The sequence below is a fragment of the Mirounga leonina genome, unplaced genomic scaffold (genome assembly GCF_011800145.1).
Source record: "Mirounga leonina isolate KUSES-001 unplaced genomic scaffold, KU_Mleo_1.0 Mir_151, whole genome shotgun sequence".
Classification (NCBI taxonomy): Eukaryota; Metazoa; Chordata; class Mammalia; order Carnivora; family Phocidae; genus Mirounga; species Mirounga leonina.
In genome coordinates, this window is record NW_023270377.1 from 27,703,669 (window position 1) to 27,723,859 (window position 20,191).

At 44.9% G+C, this 20,191-nt stretch overlaps 1 protein-coding gene across 1 annotated transcript in view; it reads right to left on the reverse strand.

The window, feature by feature from the left end:
- Nucleotides 1-20,191, reverse strand: part of LOC118012648 (translation initiation factor IF-2-like) — a 22,227-nt gene continuing 2,036 nt past the window's right edge. Inside the window, exon 3 of the mRNA XM_035008340.1 lies at nucleotides 1-479. Coding sequence (XP_034864231.1) covers nucleotides 390-479 — 90 coding nt within the window. The 3' untranslated portion in view covers nucleotides 1-389. The remainder of the gene's footprint in view (nucleotides 480-20,191) is intronic.

Genomic DNA, 20,191 nt, shown 5'->3' on the forward strand with positions numbered 1-20,191 from the left:
TTACCAACTGAGCCACCCAGGCACCCCCAATGATACATTTTTGATGGATAGTTTGCTGGATGTACAATTCTGGTTTTGTTTCAGCACTTTGAATAGGTCATCCCACTGACTACTAGCCTCCACAGTTTCTGGTGAGAAAAGTCAACTGTTAATTCACCAACGATCAATTATATATGATATTGCATTTCTCTCTTGCTGTTTTCAAGATTCTCTCATCTTTGGCTTTAGACAGTCTGTTTTTCAGTGGTGTTTTTCAGTGTGGATCTCTTTGGGTTGATTGATTTTGTTGCATTTCTAGGATGTCCAGATTAATCTTTTCCAAAAAGTTTGGGAAATTTGGGCCATTATTTCTTGTAAGTATTCTTGCTGCCTCTTGTTCTCTCATCTCCTTATGGGCTCCCGATATGCATAAGTTGGTTAATTTCCATTTCCTTATTAAATTTTTTCACGCGGGCATAAGTACTCCTATAGATATATTCCTATAGATAAAATAGTTAGGTTATGGCAGTGACATTATAGTTTTGATAAATACTGCTAATTGCCTTCTAAAATGTTTACAACAAGCCACCCTCATACCAACAGTGCCTGAGCAAGCCCATTTCTCTTAGGGGCTTTTTGTTTCTTATGCGGGAGATTCTTTTTAAATATTGGATGAGGTAACTTATTTTCAGTTGGGCTGTAGTTCCTGAGATGACTCTTACTGCCTCTCAGAATCTTCCGTCAATGTTGTTGTTACCTGCTCGGCTAGCTCCTCCTAGAAACACCCTCAGAAAACATTCATGAAGTAGGAAGAAATGATGGGCACATTTCCCAATGCTTTTTTGTTCTATTCTGTTTTGTTTCTCACTAAAGGGAAGTCTATTCATTCTAAATTACCTCTGTCTCAAATGATAGGGTGAACTGTGACCCTTCTCTGGGCACTCAAGGCTGTGGGGAGACATATAATGTCTGTTTTGTTAACTGTTTTTTTCCACTCAAACTACCTGATGTGAACATTTTCCAATGTCTTTTTTTTTTTTTTAAAGCTTATTTATTTAAGTAATCTCTACACCTAACGTGGGACTCAAACTTACGACCCCAAGATCAAGAGTGGCATACTCTACAGACTGACTGGGCCAGGCATCCCTCCAGTGTCTCCTCCGATACAATTTATAATGGCTCCATAGGAATTCATAACTGCAGAACAACAACAACACTGATTTTGGTCATGTTGTTAAGTTTCTATTTTTCCCTGTTATAAATAACACTGTAATGATTATTAATAATCTCTAGGAGAGCAGAGCCCTATTTTATTTTTTGTTGTTTGGCAGCACCTAGCACAGAATCTGCCTCAAAAAAGACACCAGTAAGTGTGTGTAGAATGAATAAGTGATTGAATAACAAACTTTTAAAGATATTTATACCTTTATCTCCAAATTTGGTTATTTTCTTCAAAAAATACCCAGAGGAGAAATTGATGGGTAGGTAGATGTGTATATTTTTTAGACTCTTGGTCAGAATTTTCAAATTGCCTACAGAAAGTTTTTGCCAATTTACACACCCACTGGGTATATATGGGAATGCCTGTTTCTCCACCCGGGCCACTACTGACTTGTTGAAATCTATGTAATTGATGGTTGAAGAATAGGGTATTCTTACTAGTTTTAATGTACATTTCCTGTAGGACAAGTGATGTTGAAATTTTTAAGTATCTTTTACTATTTGCTCCTTTGACCAGCAAAACTCATTGCTTTGGGAAGGAGAGCTGGTCTCTCTGAGTCTTGGGGGCCACAGCCTGGGCTACTCGGAATGAAAGGGCTGTCCTGTGACTCACAAGCCACCTGCTTCTCAGGCAATTTCGCAGGGTGTCATCCTCATTGGTAAAACAGAAAAGCTGGGAGAGTCCAATTGTACCTTGCTCCTGGCAGGTTTGCCTCTCCCTGCACCGTGACCCAGGCAATTTGGGTTTATCTTTTGGATCTTAGGAATTTAGCAGCGGGCTTTGGTCACCACCTCCACTGATATTTACCTTCCCCTAGGCAGAGAGTCTCCAAGCTTTTTTGGTTTTGTCCCCATGCTGGCAAACCATTTTCAAGCATGTCTTTCCAGGTTACATCTATTAACTAATAAAATCTAAGCATGTACTATAATACTAATGTATTAAGTTCATGCAAATCTATTACATGAAACTCAAAAGTTTATTTATTTGAGAGAGCGCAGGCTGCACAAGCTCACGTGCAGGGGGCGGGGAGGGGCAGAAGGAGAGGGAGAGAGAATCCCAAACTGACTTCACACTGAGCCCGAGGCTGGGACCTCAACCCAGAGATCAGGACCTGAGCTGAGATCAAGAGTCAGACGCTTAACCGACGGAGCCACCCAGGCGCCCCTGAAACCCAACATTTTGAAGGGAGACATTAAAAACATATACATAACTGGCAGCTCCAGCATTTTCTACGGGGTGCTGTCGAAGGGTAACTTGACACTGGGAAGGGTTGTTCAATAAAATGAATGCGGCCTCCTCCAACGCACACTTTCTATGGGGACTGGGAACCTTTCTCGCTCCACTTGCTCTCTGCTATCTCACCATCTGTGGCTAATCTGCTTGTTCAAAGATGGCCTTGACATTTGAGCAGAGGCAGGTGAAGCCGGATCCTGGTCAGGACCCACCCTTGGCTGTTATGGTAGATTTTGCGTCACGATGATCCAAGTGAGCCAAGTATTTGCCTCACACCATACTGTGTCAACATGTAAGGTCTCTGGCAGAGAAATATACATGCAAAATAACGTAAAATCTAAGTGAGGTAATAAAAGACACGACACACAGAAGTTATGACGGGGATTTCTTAACAGTAAAATTTACCACCAAGTGCTTTCAAGGAAATACCTTTCCCTAAAGAGAGAAGAAAACTCAGAGAGATTTGAGTTAAAAACTTTGGCAAGGAGGAAATGAGAACCTCAGGAGTAGGGCCTGCTGATGCCACCACCGAAGGCCACGCTGTATTTGAAAGGGCAAGCGTTTCTGGAGCCAGACAACTGGATTTTTAAAAAAAAATTTATTTATTTATTTGAGAAAGAGAGAGAGAGAGCAAGGACAAGTTGGGTGAGGGGCAGAGGGAGAAGCAGACTCCCCGTTGAGCAGGGATCCTGACACGGGGCTCGATCCCAGGACTCTGGGATCATGACCTGAGCTGAAGACAGATGCTTAATGGACTGAGCCACCCAGGTGCCCCAGGCAGCTGGATTTGAACTAGCTTTGGACCCCAAGCCTGCTGTGTGTTAGCACTGTAACCTTTGACATTGAGATCTTCAGTCTACAGAGAGGGGAGACAAATAATCCTTTCGTCTTAGCAACATCACGAGGGTCAAACAAGAGAATGCCCAACAACCATTCTGCCTATGATAGTCGCTCAATAAATGTGTTCATTCCTTCCTCACCCTCTTTGGGCCACGGGGATTTCTTTCATGACTGCTTATGCCCTGATTTCAGAGTTGGCCTCTTTTTTCTTTTAGCATTCATGTAGATCATTTCTCAAAGAGTTCCCTCAGCTACCTAAAAGATGCCTTAAATATGAAACTTCTATTTTAAAAGTCTATGCTCCATTTGATCATTTCTAAGACTGTAATGCAACCAAATAATAGTTCTGACAAAGTCAGTGTGTACAGCCTCAGGTGCTTCCATAATAGGATTCACATCAGCACTGTTTTTGGCATCGGGAGCTGTTTTCTTTGTTTAATTATAGGTGACTCCAGTGTTCCACGAATTCACATATACAGCAAAATGCGCACTCACACCCACCGAAGAAAACCTGTTTTAGGAGAAATTTCTCCATCCGGCTCTTTCTGTTCAGTTTTTCTTTGCTCCATATTCAGTTCTGTAAATACAGGTTTATATTTAGCCCTTTTTTGATTCCCCATATGTTCCTTCTAAAAACATTCCCTGTTAAGGGATTTTCACTCGTCGATCTTGTGGAGAACTACTGAGTGGGCACGACCCTGGGCAGGCGTAACTGAGGTGTGTATGTTGGTGGCATCACAACTAAACCAGGAGGGAAGGAACCCCTCCAACAAAGTCGTGCCCCGCAGCTCTCCCTCTTTTCTGGGAAACTTGCTGCTGATGGACCAGGAGTGTCATACATGGTGGGTGTGGAGGCTGACTTCATGCCCCTTTCGCCATCTCTGCTCTGTGGGGAGTGGGCAGCCAGAGGATGGGAAAGGTCAGGTCACGGCATCACAGACCGGAGGTAACCAGCTTACTAGCCGGGAGGGGCCAGGATGCCGACTGGTCCAAGGGCGGGGCAAGCTGGAGTGCCCAGCTCGGCCCAGCTCGGCCCAGTCCGGCCCAGTCCAGCCCAGGGCTCAAACTCCAGACCTGCAGTTCTCTGAAGGAGCTGCTCCTGTTCTTGGGAAACAACTTACACTTGGCCCAAAAAGACAGGCAGGAGAGGGGAAAGGTTTCAGAGCTAGTGAGACTGGCTAGAATCAATCACCCGAGGCCTCGGTTTCCTTATCTCTAAAGGGGTCCCCATTACGTGCTTTGGATGGTTGTGAATGTGTGTGGCACTCACTAGCGCTCACTGAACAAGACTGTGCCTCAGTGGCCGTCCCCGGACTCTACTGTTTGCCTGTCTATGCCAGGCCTCGCTCTCATTCTCCTGAATTTAGCTCCTGTGTCATAAAACACACCTTGGATTGCCTTTCAGTCCTTTGTCTTTTTAATCTGTTGTTTTTGTTTTCCATCCTTTTCGTTTGGGGTGACTTACCCCAGTAAAGAGTTCAGCTTCTTTTTTTCTAGAAACTTTTTTTCCACGGTGGTTGAAGGTTACCAATTTACTTACCTTAAGCTAAGGGCCCCTGGGAGAAAATAACCAGGAGCCCGGGGTTGGGGGGAGATGGGGTGTTCTTTGCTCAGCTTGTTTATTTATTTATTTGACAGAGATACAGCGAGAAGGGACCACTGAGCAGGGAGCCGGATGTGGGGCTCGATCCCAGGATCCTGGGACCATGACCTGAGCCGAAGGAAGACGCTTAACCGTCTGAGCCACCCAGGCGCCCCTACTCAGCTTGTTTAAGAAACCTTCCTCCAGCCTTCGCCAGCCCCAGCGGCTCTGAGCGCCTGGTGGGCGAGGGGTGCTCCTTCCCCTCCCTGGGAGTTCCCACGACTGTCACGCCAGGCCTCTCTGCCCTTTGACACACTTTGGGAAGCCTGAAGTTCCTCCTTCTGGGAGCAGGCCTGCAGGCGGAACCCGCGCTCCGCCGCTCCTCTGCTCTAGAAGGACCTGGGTGGCCTGCCCTGAGCCACATCACTGCAGCCCCGCCGGCTAAGTCAGCTTGGTTCTGCCTGCAACTGGAAGCCGCGCCTTCCAACCTCTTCTCTCTCCATAGAGGAGATCTTCTTTGCCTTCAGCTTTACGCGCTTACTTCTCAGCTTGTTCAGAACCCAGAGAACAGGAGAGATGCTATTTCTTGGGGTCCCTTCCAAGACCCCAACAGTACCGTCAGTGGGTGAAGCTGGCGACAGGAAAGGCAGTGGGAGTGGTGGGGACTGTGGGACGCTGAAGAGCGTGTACGGTGCAGAGGGAAGAGCCAGCTCAGCTCTGGCTCATCGCTACCTTGTGGGCATTCGGACCCACTTTGGCCCGACATTTCAAAACTTTTAAAGAAAGCCAGAGATCTTGGTTTCTATCTGCTATTTCCCCTACTCTTAAATGTTGACAATGAAACTATAAAAACAAAACCCCGTGGTGTGGGACAAGCAAAGCACACTGTCAGTCTGAGACAGTGGGCTCCACCCCGTCCGGAGCCCCAGGGCGCCCTCCTCCCCTGTCCCCTGTGCACGTAAGTCTAATTCCATCGTCCTGTCTGGAAAAACATCCTCACATCTCACCAGGATACTCGGACTCCAAATGTCCCGTGTCTTCCGAGGAGGGGCACTGTTGTAAGTTCGTGAGTTAGTTTGGACGTGCAAGTTAGCATTTTTATTTGATAATACACTGTTCTCCTTTTGACAATCTGTTTTGATGTCACGTAAAATGTATCCACTTTGAGAGTTACACACAAATTAACAGGCACAGGCAAATGGTCCCATCCCTTTCCTTGGAATCATCAAAAGATAAACAGTCCACAGTTCCTTACCAAAGGAGACACCGTACCTGTGGGTACCACTGAACCCCAGGCTGGTAAAACACACGCAAAATGTGACACCCTCTACGAACTCTTTATTTTTTTTTAAAATTTTTAAAGATTTTTTTAATTTATTTGCAAGAGAGAGAATGAGAGACAGAGAGCATGAGAGGGAGGAGGGTCAAAGGGAGAAGCAGACTCCCTGCCGAGCAGGGAGCCCGATGCGGGACTCGATCCCGGGACTCCAGGATCTGAGCCGAAGGCAGTCGCCCAACCAACTGAGCCACCCAGGCGCCCCTCTCTACGAACTCTTGAGCATCATTGACTCAGAAGCGTCTAAGAAGTGGAATTTGGACTTAAAGACCCTGAAGTGAGGTGGCAATAATTTGGTATGATGGTTCTGAACTGTAACATCCATTCATTTGTTCCTTCGTCACATATTTACTCAGCCGTTCTCTGAAAACCACTGCTGAGATGGCCATACCCACTGGGACGCAACACTGGAAACTTCTGCCCCCGTTGCCGCCTCCTTTGTGTTGCTGAAGGAGGACATGGGGGCTCCTGCACCCCGCTGCCGCTGGGAACAGGTGTTACCTCCCTGGCAAAATGAAAAGCCCCACTGTTGCCATTGAAGTTGCACATGCCCTCCAGGTATATGGGGCAGCTCTCCTCTTCCCCGAGCCAGGGGGGGCCTGTGAAAACATGGAGGAGCCGCAGAACTTAAGAAAGACGGTGGTGAATGTGGTTATGCCCGGACTGTATATGCTTATCTTTCAGTCGCACCCCTGGAGCTTTATTCCTGCGCTTCTTGCATATCCTTAAGACTGCAACTCTTTAACTGGAGGGCCGTCAGCCTCCCCGCCCGTGTCCCCCAGGGCTCTGTGGCTCCCACTGAGGGGCCTGGGTAGATGATGCAGAGATGCCTCCCCCACAGGCTGCAAGCTGTTAGTGGGGTTTGGGGACTGCAAAGGTTTCACTGTCCCTGGGACTTTGTCTTCACACTTAATCTCTTGCCACTTCCCCCTTGCTTGAGACCAGTCTCTGGAAAGTTTCTGGCAGCTGCCTGGGGGCTTTTGCATTTTCTATTCCCCTGCTGGGAATGCCTCCCTGCCCCCACCTTTAGGTTGTTACTGCTTTCAAATCTTCTAATTTTTGAAGCTTCTAATCTTCTAAATTTCCATTTAAATGTCCCCCCCACCCTGCCTTTGCGCCCTCTCCTTCTGTTCAAATGGCTGGCCCTAGTGTGTTAGTGAAGAGGCCAGGCTACCCTGCAGTAGGGAGTCAGCTGAAACCCATTTCAGTGGTTTACCACCACAAAGGCTTATTTCTTGCTCACGCAACAATCCAGGGACTCAGAAATCCAGCTCCTCTAGTTTGTCCATCTCTGAAGGTGTGAGATGGGCAAGAGAGGGCTCTCAGGCAGGGGCGACATGGCCCTGAACCAGGCACATGGCCCCAGGTTCCCTGGGAGGGGGCTGGGAAAGTCGTCTTCCCTTACAGAGATTATTCCAGTTAATCCTCACAGCAAGCCTCAGAGGTCAATGGGAATAGCCTGCTCATTTTACTGAGGCTGAGATGCTAAGTGACCCCCCCCTCAAGGCCACGCAGCTAAGTGGCGGAGCTGGGATTAGAACCCAGGGTGCCAGCCCCCTCAGAACACACTCTGTATTGCCCACGTTGCTTCCATGTTAAAGATAACAAGAAAATTGGTAATATATCAATTATATATTTTATTCAGTGTTAGAAACTCAGAGCTTTACAAGTATGCTTGTTACTTATTCCTTGCATGGTCATAGTTTAGACAAAAAATACAGTTTTGCTATGAAGGCGTAGGAACCGTCTAGAACAAACGGTTCTCAAAGTCTGGCCCAAAGCTCCTGGGGAACCCTGAGACCTATCTAGGGAATCCACAAGATCAAAACTGTTTTCATAATAATACTAAGATGTTTGTTATTTGCCTTTTTTGCTCTCATTCTCTCATGAGGATACTATGGAGTTTTCCAGAGGCTCCCTACATATGATAACGTCATTGCTCTGATGTTAACATGCTCTGATGCTAAGAAGCATGGTTGTTACTTTAAAATGAATTAACAAATAATTTACTGTTTGAGGTTTTAACTTCTTAAAATTTAAAATTTCTAATATGATATATATCAATAGGTATAACCCACACAAACAAAAGTTCTTTGGGGTCCTCAATAATTTTAAGGAGTTTAAAAGATCCTGAAACTGGGATGCCTGGGTGGCTTGGTCTGTTAAGCATCTGCCTTCAAGTCCCACATCAGGCTCCTTGCTCAGCGGGGAGCCTGCTTCTCCTTCTGCCTGTCTCTCCCCTCTGCTTGTGCTCGCTCTCTCTGATAGATAGGTAAATAAAATCTTTTAAAAAAAAGATCCCGAGACCATAAAGTTTGAGAAGTGCTATTGGGTTAGAAGTTCAAGGCAATGTGTTTTCTGATAACACTTTAAACGCCAGTGTATAACAATTAAGAGTCTCAGTTTCAAAAATATCTTTTAAAAATGCCTATGTCTCAATTTCTATGTCTTTAAAATGAGGTTATAGTACAACTATAATACTAATCTATATTACAACACTAAATAAAAGATTAACTAAAAAATTGACCATAGTAGCTTGGATTAGAACCGAGCATTCTAAAGAAAAACCAAGAGAGGAATATTAACAATAAATTTAAAGAAATTTCCACAAGGCCACCTGGGTGGCTCAGTCGTTAAGCGTCTGCCTTCGGCTCAGGTCATGATCCCAGGGTCCTGGGATCGAGCCCCGCATTGGGCTCCTTGCTCGGCGGGGAGTCTGCTTCTCCCTCTGCTGCTCCCCCTGCTTGTGCTCTCTCTCAAATAAATAAATAAAATCTTAAAAAAAAAAAAGAAATTTCCTCATTTTCTGTTCCTTTTCTCACCTCCATTCTTTCTCAAGAATAGTAGGAAAATATGTCCAATTTGCTTTCACCACAACATTCCATCCATGAAGGCTTCTACTTTTTGGAGATCAGCAGTCTAATCAATTTGCCTTGGCCCACATTAATGAAAAAAAAAATCACTACAGGTGAAATTTCATGGTAACAAAATTCATTTTAACTGCATACTGTGTAAACAGACAGCTCTTGAGCTTGGGTGATGGCTTGGTGTGTTTTCTCACGCTGCTGTCACTAGGGCAAATTTCAGTTTAAAGAAATCAAGTAGCCACTCTCTCCCAGTTTACAGCAGTGGCTATGCAATGGCCCAAGAGCTTGATCTTTATAATCCATTTTACCTTCACAGAGAGGGCTAGCCATGTGGGCAGCACATTCACTGCAATAGAATACAATGTCCGAATAACTTGATATTTATAATCCCTGTTACTTTAATAGAAGGTAAGCTGTATGAGCACAGAGTAGCTCATTTACGAAATGACAGATAAGACCTGCCTAAGGGCACAATGATGTTTGATTTAAGGCTTAATAACAGCGGATTTATTTAAAGTGTTCTCGTTTTTGGAAATTTTAAGATTCTAAATGTAAATAATAGAGGGTCTTATTAAGAGATTACTACATGCAGGTGTTACGGTGTTACATGTGGTGACTGACATGTTTTAGCTCACTGCCCACCTCCTCCTCCAAACAGCCTAATGATGGAGGCATTACTATTATTCTACTTTTACAAAAGGAAGGAAATAGATCTTTGCAGGATTCCAACTCAGACACTGATTCAAAAACCCACACTCTGCACCACTGTCTTATACCAGTTTCCACTATAAAATTGTGAATTTTAGTGAAATCCATAAAGTATTTTCTTTTTTTAAAATTTATTCAGAGAGAGAGAGAGACAGAATATGTCTCTGGGAGAGAGCGGGGAGGGGGGGGTCAGATGGAGAGGCAGACTCCCTACTGAGCAGGGAGCACGGGGCTTGATCCCAGGACCCTGTGACCATGACCTAAGCCGAAGGCAGATGCTTAACCGACTGAGGCATCCCTGAAAAAAAAGTATTTCATTTAAATTTTGCCCTCATTTGTTTGTTTCTTGCTGCTTCGGCTGCTATTATGGATTGAATTGTGTCTTCTCAAAAGATATGTTGAAGTCTTAACACCCAGTACCCATGAATGTGACTTTATTTGGAAATAGGCTCTTTGCAGATGTAATCAAATAAAGATGAGGTCCTACTGGATTAGGATGGGCCCTCTATGCAATGACTGGTGTCCTTATAAAGAGGAGGCGATTTGGGACACAGATACCCAGGGAAAAGACTGCCACGTGAAGATGGAGGCAGAGACGGGAGGTATGCTGCCATGAGCCAAGGAAGGCCATGGGCCATCAGAAGCTGGAAGAGGCAAGGAAGGATTCTTCCCTTAGAGCCTTTGGAAGGGCTATGGCCTTGATTTCAGACTCCTAGCCTCCTGAACTGGGAGAAAATACATTTCTGCTTTTAATAAGCCACCCAGTTTGTGGTACTTCGTTATGGCAGCTCTAGGCAACTAATACACCAACTTCATGGGCTGGAGCCCCAGCTGAACCTAAGACCCTAAGAGTGAGGCCTCCACGACTGCACTCCTGTGCCTGGCAATGAGCAGACACCTGCTGGAGAGATTCCCATCAAACCAGTGGATGACAGGACCAAACTGAGCTGATCATGGGGTCTGGGTCCTGAGACTGTTCTGAAGGTCTAGTTTTGTAATGAGAGATCACGGAGCATCTTCAACAAAAAAGAGATACTGCCAGATATTTAAATATCTTCTGGAACAAGGCAGGATATAAAGAAAAAATCAGGTGTTTGCCAGATGCCATGAACTTGTAGGCCACGGGGAGCCACTGAAATGCAAAGCTCTAATGACCTTCGGCAGCTGGCTAACGGCAGCGGGCTGTTAGCCGACAGGTGGCGATGTCCCGCGGCAAGACGGGGGCTGGGGGGGTGCTGCCAGGGCCGGGCCCTCCAGGACACTTCAGTCGCCACAACCACCTGGGATTACACAAATGGTGACTGAACAGTATTTTTAAATGGGCACCGAGAGGCAGGAAGGTCGCCAATCCTGTAAGTAGGAAAAAGCTGGGGCAACAGTGAAGGGATCAGTAACAACAAAGATTAGTGAGTGCTTACTGCAGGTCAGGCACTGTGGTCAGCATTGAGCATGAGGGACCCGCCTTCCTCCTCACATCAAGCCCAGCTGGGCAAGGCCCTGTGGGAAGATCCTCCTTTTGCAGAGGAGGAGAATGAGGCACAGAGATGCTAACTCACTTTTATGTAGTTGCCCTCCTCTGGTGCCAGAAGCAACCGGTGAGTGAGGTGGGTATTATCATCAGCCCCATTTACAGGTGAGAAAATGGAAACTAGGGGAGTGGCAGTGCCTTGCCCAAGGCTGCATGATTAGGGACTAGTGAGAGGGGAGCTAGAGTTCAAGTCCTGCAACCCCAACCCCCCAACTCTTGCACTGCACCGTGGTGGAGCTGGTACCATTTTTTTTTTCTTTTCCCCAATCAGACTCTGAACTGAGAGCAGAGCCCCACGTGGGGCTTGATCCCAGGACCCTGAGATCATGACCTGAGCCCAAACCAAGAGTCTGATGCTCCCCCAACTAAGCCACCCAGGTGCCCCGGAGGTGGTACTTTTGGTATGGGGAGGGGCCACCTCTTCATCCTAGAACAGGCAGAAAGATGTCGCTGGAGATCATGCTTCCATTCCACCAACACTTATCAAGGTCTGTGCTAACTCATGTCATCTGTTGACTGCAAGTGTGGAGAGGAGACTTTTGTCTTTAAAACACATGTTCAGGGGCACCTGGGTGGCTCAGTTGGTTAAGCGACTGCCTTCGGCTCAGGTCATGATCCTGGAGTCCCGGGATCGAGTCCCGCATCGGGCTCCCTGCTCGGCGGGGAGTCTGCTTCTCCCTCTGACCCTCCCCCTCTCATGCTCTCTGTCTCCCATTCTCTCTCTCAGATAAATAAATAAAACCTTAAAAAAAAAAAAATAAAACACATGTTCATCTTTTGGGATAGTATTTGTTGTTTGGCAAATAGGACAGTAAGCTAGCTATCTCTGAATTCTCTACCAGGATCTTATAGAATGTTTATATTCCATGTACTTTTTCTTCCTAAAAACAAACAACAGAAAACACACCACTCGTTTGGACTCCTGTGATTCTCGAGGTGCGCACTGGGCACTCAAGCCAGCTTAAGCAAGAAAAGGAAATGCGTTCTCAGGTTACACTGGTGTCCCATAGGCTCCGAGAAGCCAGGTGCAGCCAGGAAAGGCTGTGGCCAGGGGACCCCCCAGCTGCTCCCTGCGACCAGCTTCTCCATTCCACTCCCTGCAAACTGAGGACGCCCCACGCTAGTGTGACTTTACATCTCCTTTGTTCAAGGGACCAGCCCAGACTGAGTATGTCAGGGCTGTTTTGCTTCTGCAGGGGACAGAGAAAGCAGTTCAACCTGGCGTAAGCTAATTGGGGAATTTAACGGCTCCAATAACTGAAAATTCTCGGCCAGCTGGACCCAGGTGGCGACAGGGCACCATAAACAGTGGCCTCTCCCTCCTCTTGCACCCCCACCGGCTCCATTCTTGGCTGGCTCAGCCCTCTTGGGACCTGATGACCAACAGGACCTCCAGACTTCTATCCTTTGCCAAAACTCTGCTTTTCTGAGAGTTCCACTCTCGGGAAGGGCTGCAGGTAAGCCCAACTTTGGTCACATGGCCATTTCTGGACCACCCATGGGCAGATGGAAGGAAATGCTCATTGCCAGGCCTGGAGCCAGGGCCAAGGTCGGCCCTCCCCCAAACACATAACAGTAAGAGCAAATGCTACATGAAGTCGATTGTTGGGTACAGTTTTAAGTACTTTAGATAAGTTAAATCGTTTTAACCTTATCTTCTTTGTTTGCTAATTTAATCAGCATATCGTCCCCTTTTATAGGTGGGGAAATTGAGGCACAGATGAATGTGTCTTGGCTCAGGCCTCAGAGCTATAACTTGCAAGAGCTGGGATCTGACCTGAACTCTGAGGCCACAAAAGCTGGGCTCTTGACCATTAGCAGAAGGGATCTGCCACCAGCAAAATGGGCCATGGATTCTGGGCTAATAACAATAAGAACAGATGTCCAATAGCCGCTCTGAATTCTCGCTCTGTGGAGAGAATGTATCCAGCCTGGGTGGGGTACCCACCCCGGCCCAGGGTGGGATCATGTTGTTCCAAGGTGACTGCTTCTACTGTGGCCTAGTACATGGACTAGTTCCAAAAAACAGGAGGGACAAAAGAAAAAACACCCTTCCACCATTATTCTCTGGGGAGGTGGTTGGGGAAAGGCAATTTAATCATGGGGATAAAAATAAAAAGCTATCAACCATAGGCCTCTGGGTGGACTTACTTATATTTTATCCCATTCTAAGTTCCGCTTCCCGTGACGGGCTGTGTGGGCATGAGAGTTCAACAGGGCACAGGGTGCCCACTGGGCTGGAGGGGATGCCCAACAAATTCCCTGATTAGTTGTCTGGGAGAGGACCGAGAAAAGAAGCCCAGGCTCCCTTGCTATTAGGAAAAAGCACGTCATTTTTTAGATTGCTATATTATGGTTGAACTGCACTTTGAAATTTGGGTGATGCAGAAATGGAATCTATTTTTTTGCATTCCCCCAGCAACACTGTCAGTAGAACTGCCTTCAAGTGTTAGAATCCTAGCTGGAGGAAGGTGGTCAGTAGTCTCAGCTGACGTTGACACTGGGGCCCGGGAGTCATTATGAGATCGGCAGAGCCCCAAAGCAGGATCTACTTTACTGGAGGGCTAAACTAAGCCACCCGCTAAAAACTTCAACCTAACGCTTGAGATTTCTGTCTCTTTCACACCTGTGTTCTGTCAGCTTCTGCGGAATTGCGCTGTAGTAATGACCCCAAATCTCAATGGTTATCTCAACAAAGGTTTATTTCTCACTCTCGTTTCCCGTATTGCACAGTGCATTTGTGGCTCTGCTCCACGGGACCCGCGATGGAGCAGTGCCCCGCTCGGAGACGTGCAGTTCTTGAGCAGGGGAAGAGTAATGACACGGCTGTGCAAGGCACCTCGTGCTCCTGCCTGGAGGTGGCAAATGTCACTTCCATCCATGTCCCCCTGGCCAAAGCAAGTCACACAGCCAAGCCTGATCCTGTCCTGGCCCAGGGTGGGTGGAGAGACATCACTTCCTCCAGAAAGGACACCAAACACAGGTCTGGGGAAGGTAGACTGGATATTTAAAATAATTATCATCTACCACATACCCAGTATTTTTGGAGGATTAAACATTTATTTTCAAGTATTCAAAGAGAACCCCCGGCTGTTTTGGTTTATTTTTATAAAAACAGAGCTCCAATTCATGTCTACAATGCTATACAAGTTACAATGCCCTAAATGTTCTTTTTGGTGCTTCCTGAGCCCAGTGGCACCAATTAGAACCTTGGGAGGGCTACTGGACGTACTGAGAAGAAGTGAACAACAACTTTTGAGATGAAATGCAAGTAAATATAATGAGACGAACATCCTATGTTAGTGGAGTGCTGGAGAGGTTGGGAAGGTTCTGTCTTGTGAAGTCCTGTGCATGATTTCAGAATGGAGAGTGGGGAGAAGGAGGGAGGAGGGGGCCAGGATCTTTGTGCCAGGCTTTATGCATGAGGAGCCTGGGATCTAGGGAGCATTAGACATTGCTCAGGGTCATCCCAATTAAAGTATCAGAGGCAGAATTTATACTTTCATGGTTTCTCTGGCCCCAAAGCCCATCCTTTTTCTTGTGCCCAATCCTGGCTCCCCAAAGGAAAGGGACCAAGAGAGGGAAGAAAAAAAATGGGAAGAGAGGAGAGCTGAGAGGTAGTAGCCACACAGAGATGTAGAGGAGGTAAGGGAGAAAGGAGACCCTGGGAGAGAGAAAAGGAAAAGGAGAGAAGGCCAGATAAGGAAAAATGATACTGAAGGAGAAGAATGCAGTTGGAGGACTGCCCCTAACTGACTTCAGACTTACTAGAAGCTGCAGTAATCAAGACAGTGTGGTGCTGTTAAGAGAACAGACGAACAGATCAATGGAGCAGAGCGCTCACAAATACACCCACGTAAATATAGTCAGCTGGGCTTGGACAAAGCAGCAAAAGCAATACAGTGGGAAAAAGACAGTCTTTAAAAAAAAATGGTGCTGGAGCAACCGGACATCCACATACAAAAACATGAATCTAGACAGACCTTACACCCTTCACAAAAATTAACTGGAAATGACACAGACCTAAATTAAAATGCAAAGCCATAAAACTCCTACAAGATAACATAGAAAATGCAGACGACCTTGGGTTTGGCAATAACTTTTGAGATGTGACACCAAAGGCAATCTCCATGAAAGAAAGAGTTGATAAGGTGGACTTCATTACAATAAAAAATTTCTGGGGCACCTGGGTGGCTCAGTCAGTTAAGCGTCTGCCTTCGGCTCAGGTCATGAGCCCAGGGTCCTGGGATGGAGCCCCACGTCTGGCTCTGTGCTCAGCAGGGAGTCAGTTTGAGGATTCTCTCTTTCCCTCTCCCTCTGCCTAACCGCCCCCCCCACCAGCTCCCCGCCCCACTAGCACTGTTGCTCTCTCTCTAAAATAAATGAATGAATCTTAAAAAAAAAAAACCTCAACAATAAGAAAATAATCAGATTAAAAATGGGGCAAGCAACAGGTACATGAAAAGATGCTCAGCATCACTACTCATAAGGGAAATGCAAATCAAAACCATAATGAGATATCACCTCACATCTGTGAGAGTGGCAACTATCAAAAAGACAAGATGTGGAGAAAAGGGGATGCTAGAGCACTCTTGGTGGGAATAAAGTTTGGTACAGCCACTATGGAAAACAGTATGAAGAGTATGGAGGTTCCTCAAAAAAATTAAACATAGAGCTACTGTAGGATCCAATAATCCCACTTTTGGGTTTATATCTGAAGGAAATGAAATCGTTATCTAGAAAAGATACCTATATCCTCATGTTCATTGATTGTAGCATTATTTACAAAGTCCAAGACATGGAAACAACCTAGTTCCATTGACAGATGAATGGATAAAGAAAATGTGGTGTGTGGGGTGATATACCTCATATAATATATATCATATATATCATATGTATACAAATATATATTGGAATATTATTCAGCCATAAAAAAGAAGGCAATCTTGCTATTGGCAACAACATGGTTGGACCCTGAGGACCCTATACTAAGTGAAAGAAGCTAGACAAATATTGTATGATCTTATTTATATGTGGAATCTATCTATTTATTTATTTATTTATTTATTTTTAAAGATTTTATTTATTTATTTGAGAGAGAATGAGAGAGAGCACATGAGAGGGGGGAGGGTCAGAGGGAGAAGCAGACTCCCCGCCGAGCAGGGAGCCCGATGCGGGACTTGATCTCAGGACTCCAGGATCATGACCTAAGCCGAAGACAGTCGCTTAACCAACTGAGCCACCCAGGCGCCCTCTATCTATTTTTTTAGAGAGAGAGCAAGTGAACAAGCAGATGGGGGGTGAGGGGAGGGGGAGAGGGAGAGAGAGAGAATCTTAAGCAGGCTCCACATCCAGCACAGACCCCAGTGCTGGGCTTGATCTCACCACCCTGAGATCATGACCTGACCTGAAACCAAGAGTTGGACGCTTAACCTACTGAGCCACTCAGGCACCCCTATGTGGAATCTATTTTTTAAAAAAGCTAAATTCATAGAAACAGAGTAGAATGGTGGTTGTCAGGAGCTGGGGGTGGGGGGAATGAGGAGATGTTGTTCAGAGGGTACAAATTTACAGTTATAAGATGGATAAGTTCTAGGAATCTAATATTCAGCATGGTGATTATAGTTAACAATATTGTACCATATACTTGATAGTTGTTAAGAGAGTAGATCTTAAATATTCTCACTACACACATGCATACACACACAAAATTATAATTATGTGAGATAATAGATGTGTTAACTAACTTTATTGTAATAACAATTTTGCAATACATACATGAATCAAATCATTACATTATATCTTAAACATGTCAATTATATCTCAATACAGCTGGAAAACAAAACAGGACAAAAAAAAAAAAAAGGGCCACCAAAAGTCATAAGATACCTAGGACTAAACCTAACCGAAGAGGCAAAGGATCTGTACTCAGAAAACTAGGGAACACTCAGGAAAGAAACTGAGGAAGACACAAAGACATGGAAAAACGTTCCATGCTCATGGATTGGAAGAACAAATATTGTGAAAATGTCTATGCTACCTAGAGCAATCTATACATTCAATGCAATCCCTATCAAAATACCATCAACTTTTTTCACAGAGCCGGAACAAACAATCCTAAAATTTGTATGGAACCAGAAAAGACCCCGAATAGCCAGAGGAACGTTGAAAAAGAAAACCAAAGCTGGTGGCATCACAATGCTGGACTTCAAGCTCTACTACAGAGCTGTAATCATCAAGACAGTATGGTACTAGGACAAAAAAACAGACACATAGATCAATGGAACAGAATAGAGAGCCCAGAAATGGATCCTCAACTCTATGGTCAACTAATCTTCGACAAAGCAGGAAAGAATATCCAATGGAAAAAAGACTGTCTCTTCAACAAATGGTATTGGGAAAATTGAACAGCCACATACAGAAGAATGAAACTGGGCCATTTTCCTACTATACATAAAAATAGACTCAAAATCGATGAAGGACCTAACAGTGAGATAGGAATCCATCAAAATCCTAATGGAGAACACAGGCAGCAACCTCTGTGACCTCGGCCGCAGCAACTTCTTACTAGACATGTCTTCAAATGCAAAGGAAACAAAAGCAAAAATGAACTATCGGGACTTCATCAAAATAAAAAGCTTTTACTCACAGCAAAGGAAACAGTCAACAAAACCAAAAGACACTGACAAAATGGGAGAATATATTTGCAAATGTCTTAATCAGATAAAGGGCTAGAATCCAAAATCTATAAAGAACTTATCAAACTCAACACCCAAAGAACAAATAATCCAATCAAGAAATGGGCAAAAAACACGAACAGACATTTCTACAAAGAAGCCATCCAAATGGCCAACGGACGCATGAAAAAGTGCTCAACATCACTCGGCATCAGGGAAATACAAATCAAAACCACAATGAGATACCACATCACACCAGTCAGAATGGCTAAAATTAACAAGTCAGGAAATAACAAGATGTTGGTGAGGATGTGGAGAAAGGGGAACCCTCCTACACTTGGTGGGAATGCAAGCTGGTGCAGCCACTCTGGAAAACAGTATGGAGCTTCCTCAAAATGTTGAAAATAGAGCTACCCTATGACCCAGCAATTGCACTACCGGGTATTTACCCCAAAGATACAAATGTAGTGATCCGAAGGGGCACATGCACCCCAGCGTTTATAGCAGCAATGTCCACAATAGCCAAACTATTGAAAGAGCCTAGATGTCTATGGACAGATGAATGGATTAAGAAATGTGGTGTGTGTATACACACACACACACACACACACACACACTGGAATACTATTCAGCCATCAAAAAGAAAAAAGAAATCCTGCCATTTGCAATGACGTGGATGGAACTAGAGGATATTATGCTAAGTGAAATAAGTCAATCAGAGAAAGACAATTATCATATGACCTCACTCATGTACAATTTAAGAAACAAAACAGAGGATCATAGCGGAAGAGAGGAACAAATAAAACAAGACGAAATCAGAGAGGGAGAGAAACCATTAGAGACTCTTAATCATAGGAAACAAACTGAGGGTTGCTAGGGTGGGTTGGGTGGGGGGGATGGGGTAACTGGGTGATGGACATTAAGGAAGGCACGTGACATAATGAGCACTGGGTGTTATATAAGACTGATAAATCACTGACCTCTACCTCTGAAACTAATAATACATTATATGTTAATTGAATTTAAATAAAAATTTTAAAAAATGGACCAAAGACTTAGCAGACACTTCATTAAAGAAGATATACAGATGGCAAATAAGCATATGAAAAGATGTTCCACATCATATGTCATTAGGGAACTTCAAATTAAAACAACTAGTACACGCCTACCAGAATGGCTAAAATTCAAAACACAACACCGAGTACTGACAAGGATGTGCAGCAACAGAAACTCTCATTCATTGCTGGTTGGTACAGCTACTTTGGAAGAGTCTGGTGGTTTCTTACAAAACTCAATATACTTTTACCATAAGATTCAGTAATCACAGTCTTCTGTACTGACCCAAAGGAGTTGAGTAAAAAGATTAGTGGTTGCCAGGGTTATGGCAGAGGGAGGAAGATTAATAGGTAGAGCACAGGGGAATTTTAGGGAGGTGACACTTCTCTGTATGATGCTATTATGGTGGATATATGCCATTACAGATTTGTCCAAACTCATAAAATGCTCAGTACCAAGAATGAACCCTAAGATAAACTACGGTCTTTGGGTAATAATGCTGTGTCAATGTAGGTTCATCAGTTGTAACAAATGTACCACTCTGGTGGGGGTGTTGATAATGGGGGGAGTGTTGGAGCAGGGAGTGAAAATTTGCGAAATCTTTGTACCTTCTTCCCAATTTTGCTGTGAACCTAAAACTGCTCTAAAAAATAAATTCTATTACGTAAATTTTTTTTCTTTTTTAAATTTTTTTAAAAGATTTTATTTATTTATTCATGAGAGACAGAGAGAGAGACAGAGGCAAAGGGAGAAGCAGGCTCCCCGCGAAGCAGGGAGCCCGATGCGGGACTCGATCCCAGGACCCTGGGATCATGACCTGAGCCGAAGGCAGACGCTTAACCGACTGAGCCACCCAGGCGTCCCCTATTACGTAAATTTTTAAAAATAAAAAAAACTGAGCAAAGAAGAAAAGTTAGTAAAAGACCTTCACTGCTGATCTTTTTTTTTTTTTTTTTAAAGATTTTATTTATTCATTCATGAGAGAGAGAGAGAGGCAGAGCGAGAAGCAGGCTCCCAAGGAGCAGGGAGCCCGATGCGGGACTCGATCCCAGGACCCCGAGATCATGACCTGAGCCGAAGGCAGCCGCCCAACCATCTGAGCCACCCAGGCGCCCCTCACAGCTCATCTTTCAAGTACACTTCAAGTCGGTTTTGCAGCTCCA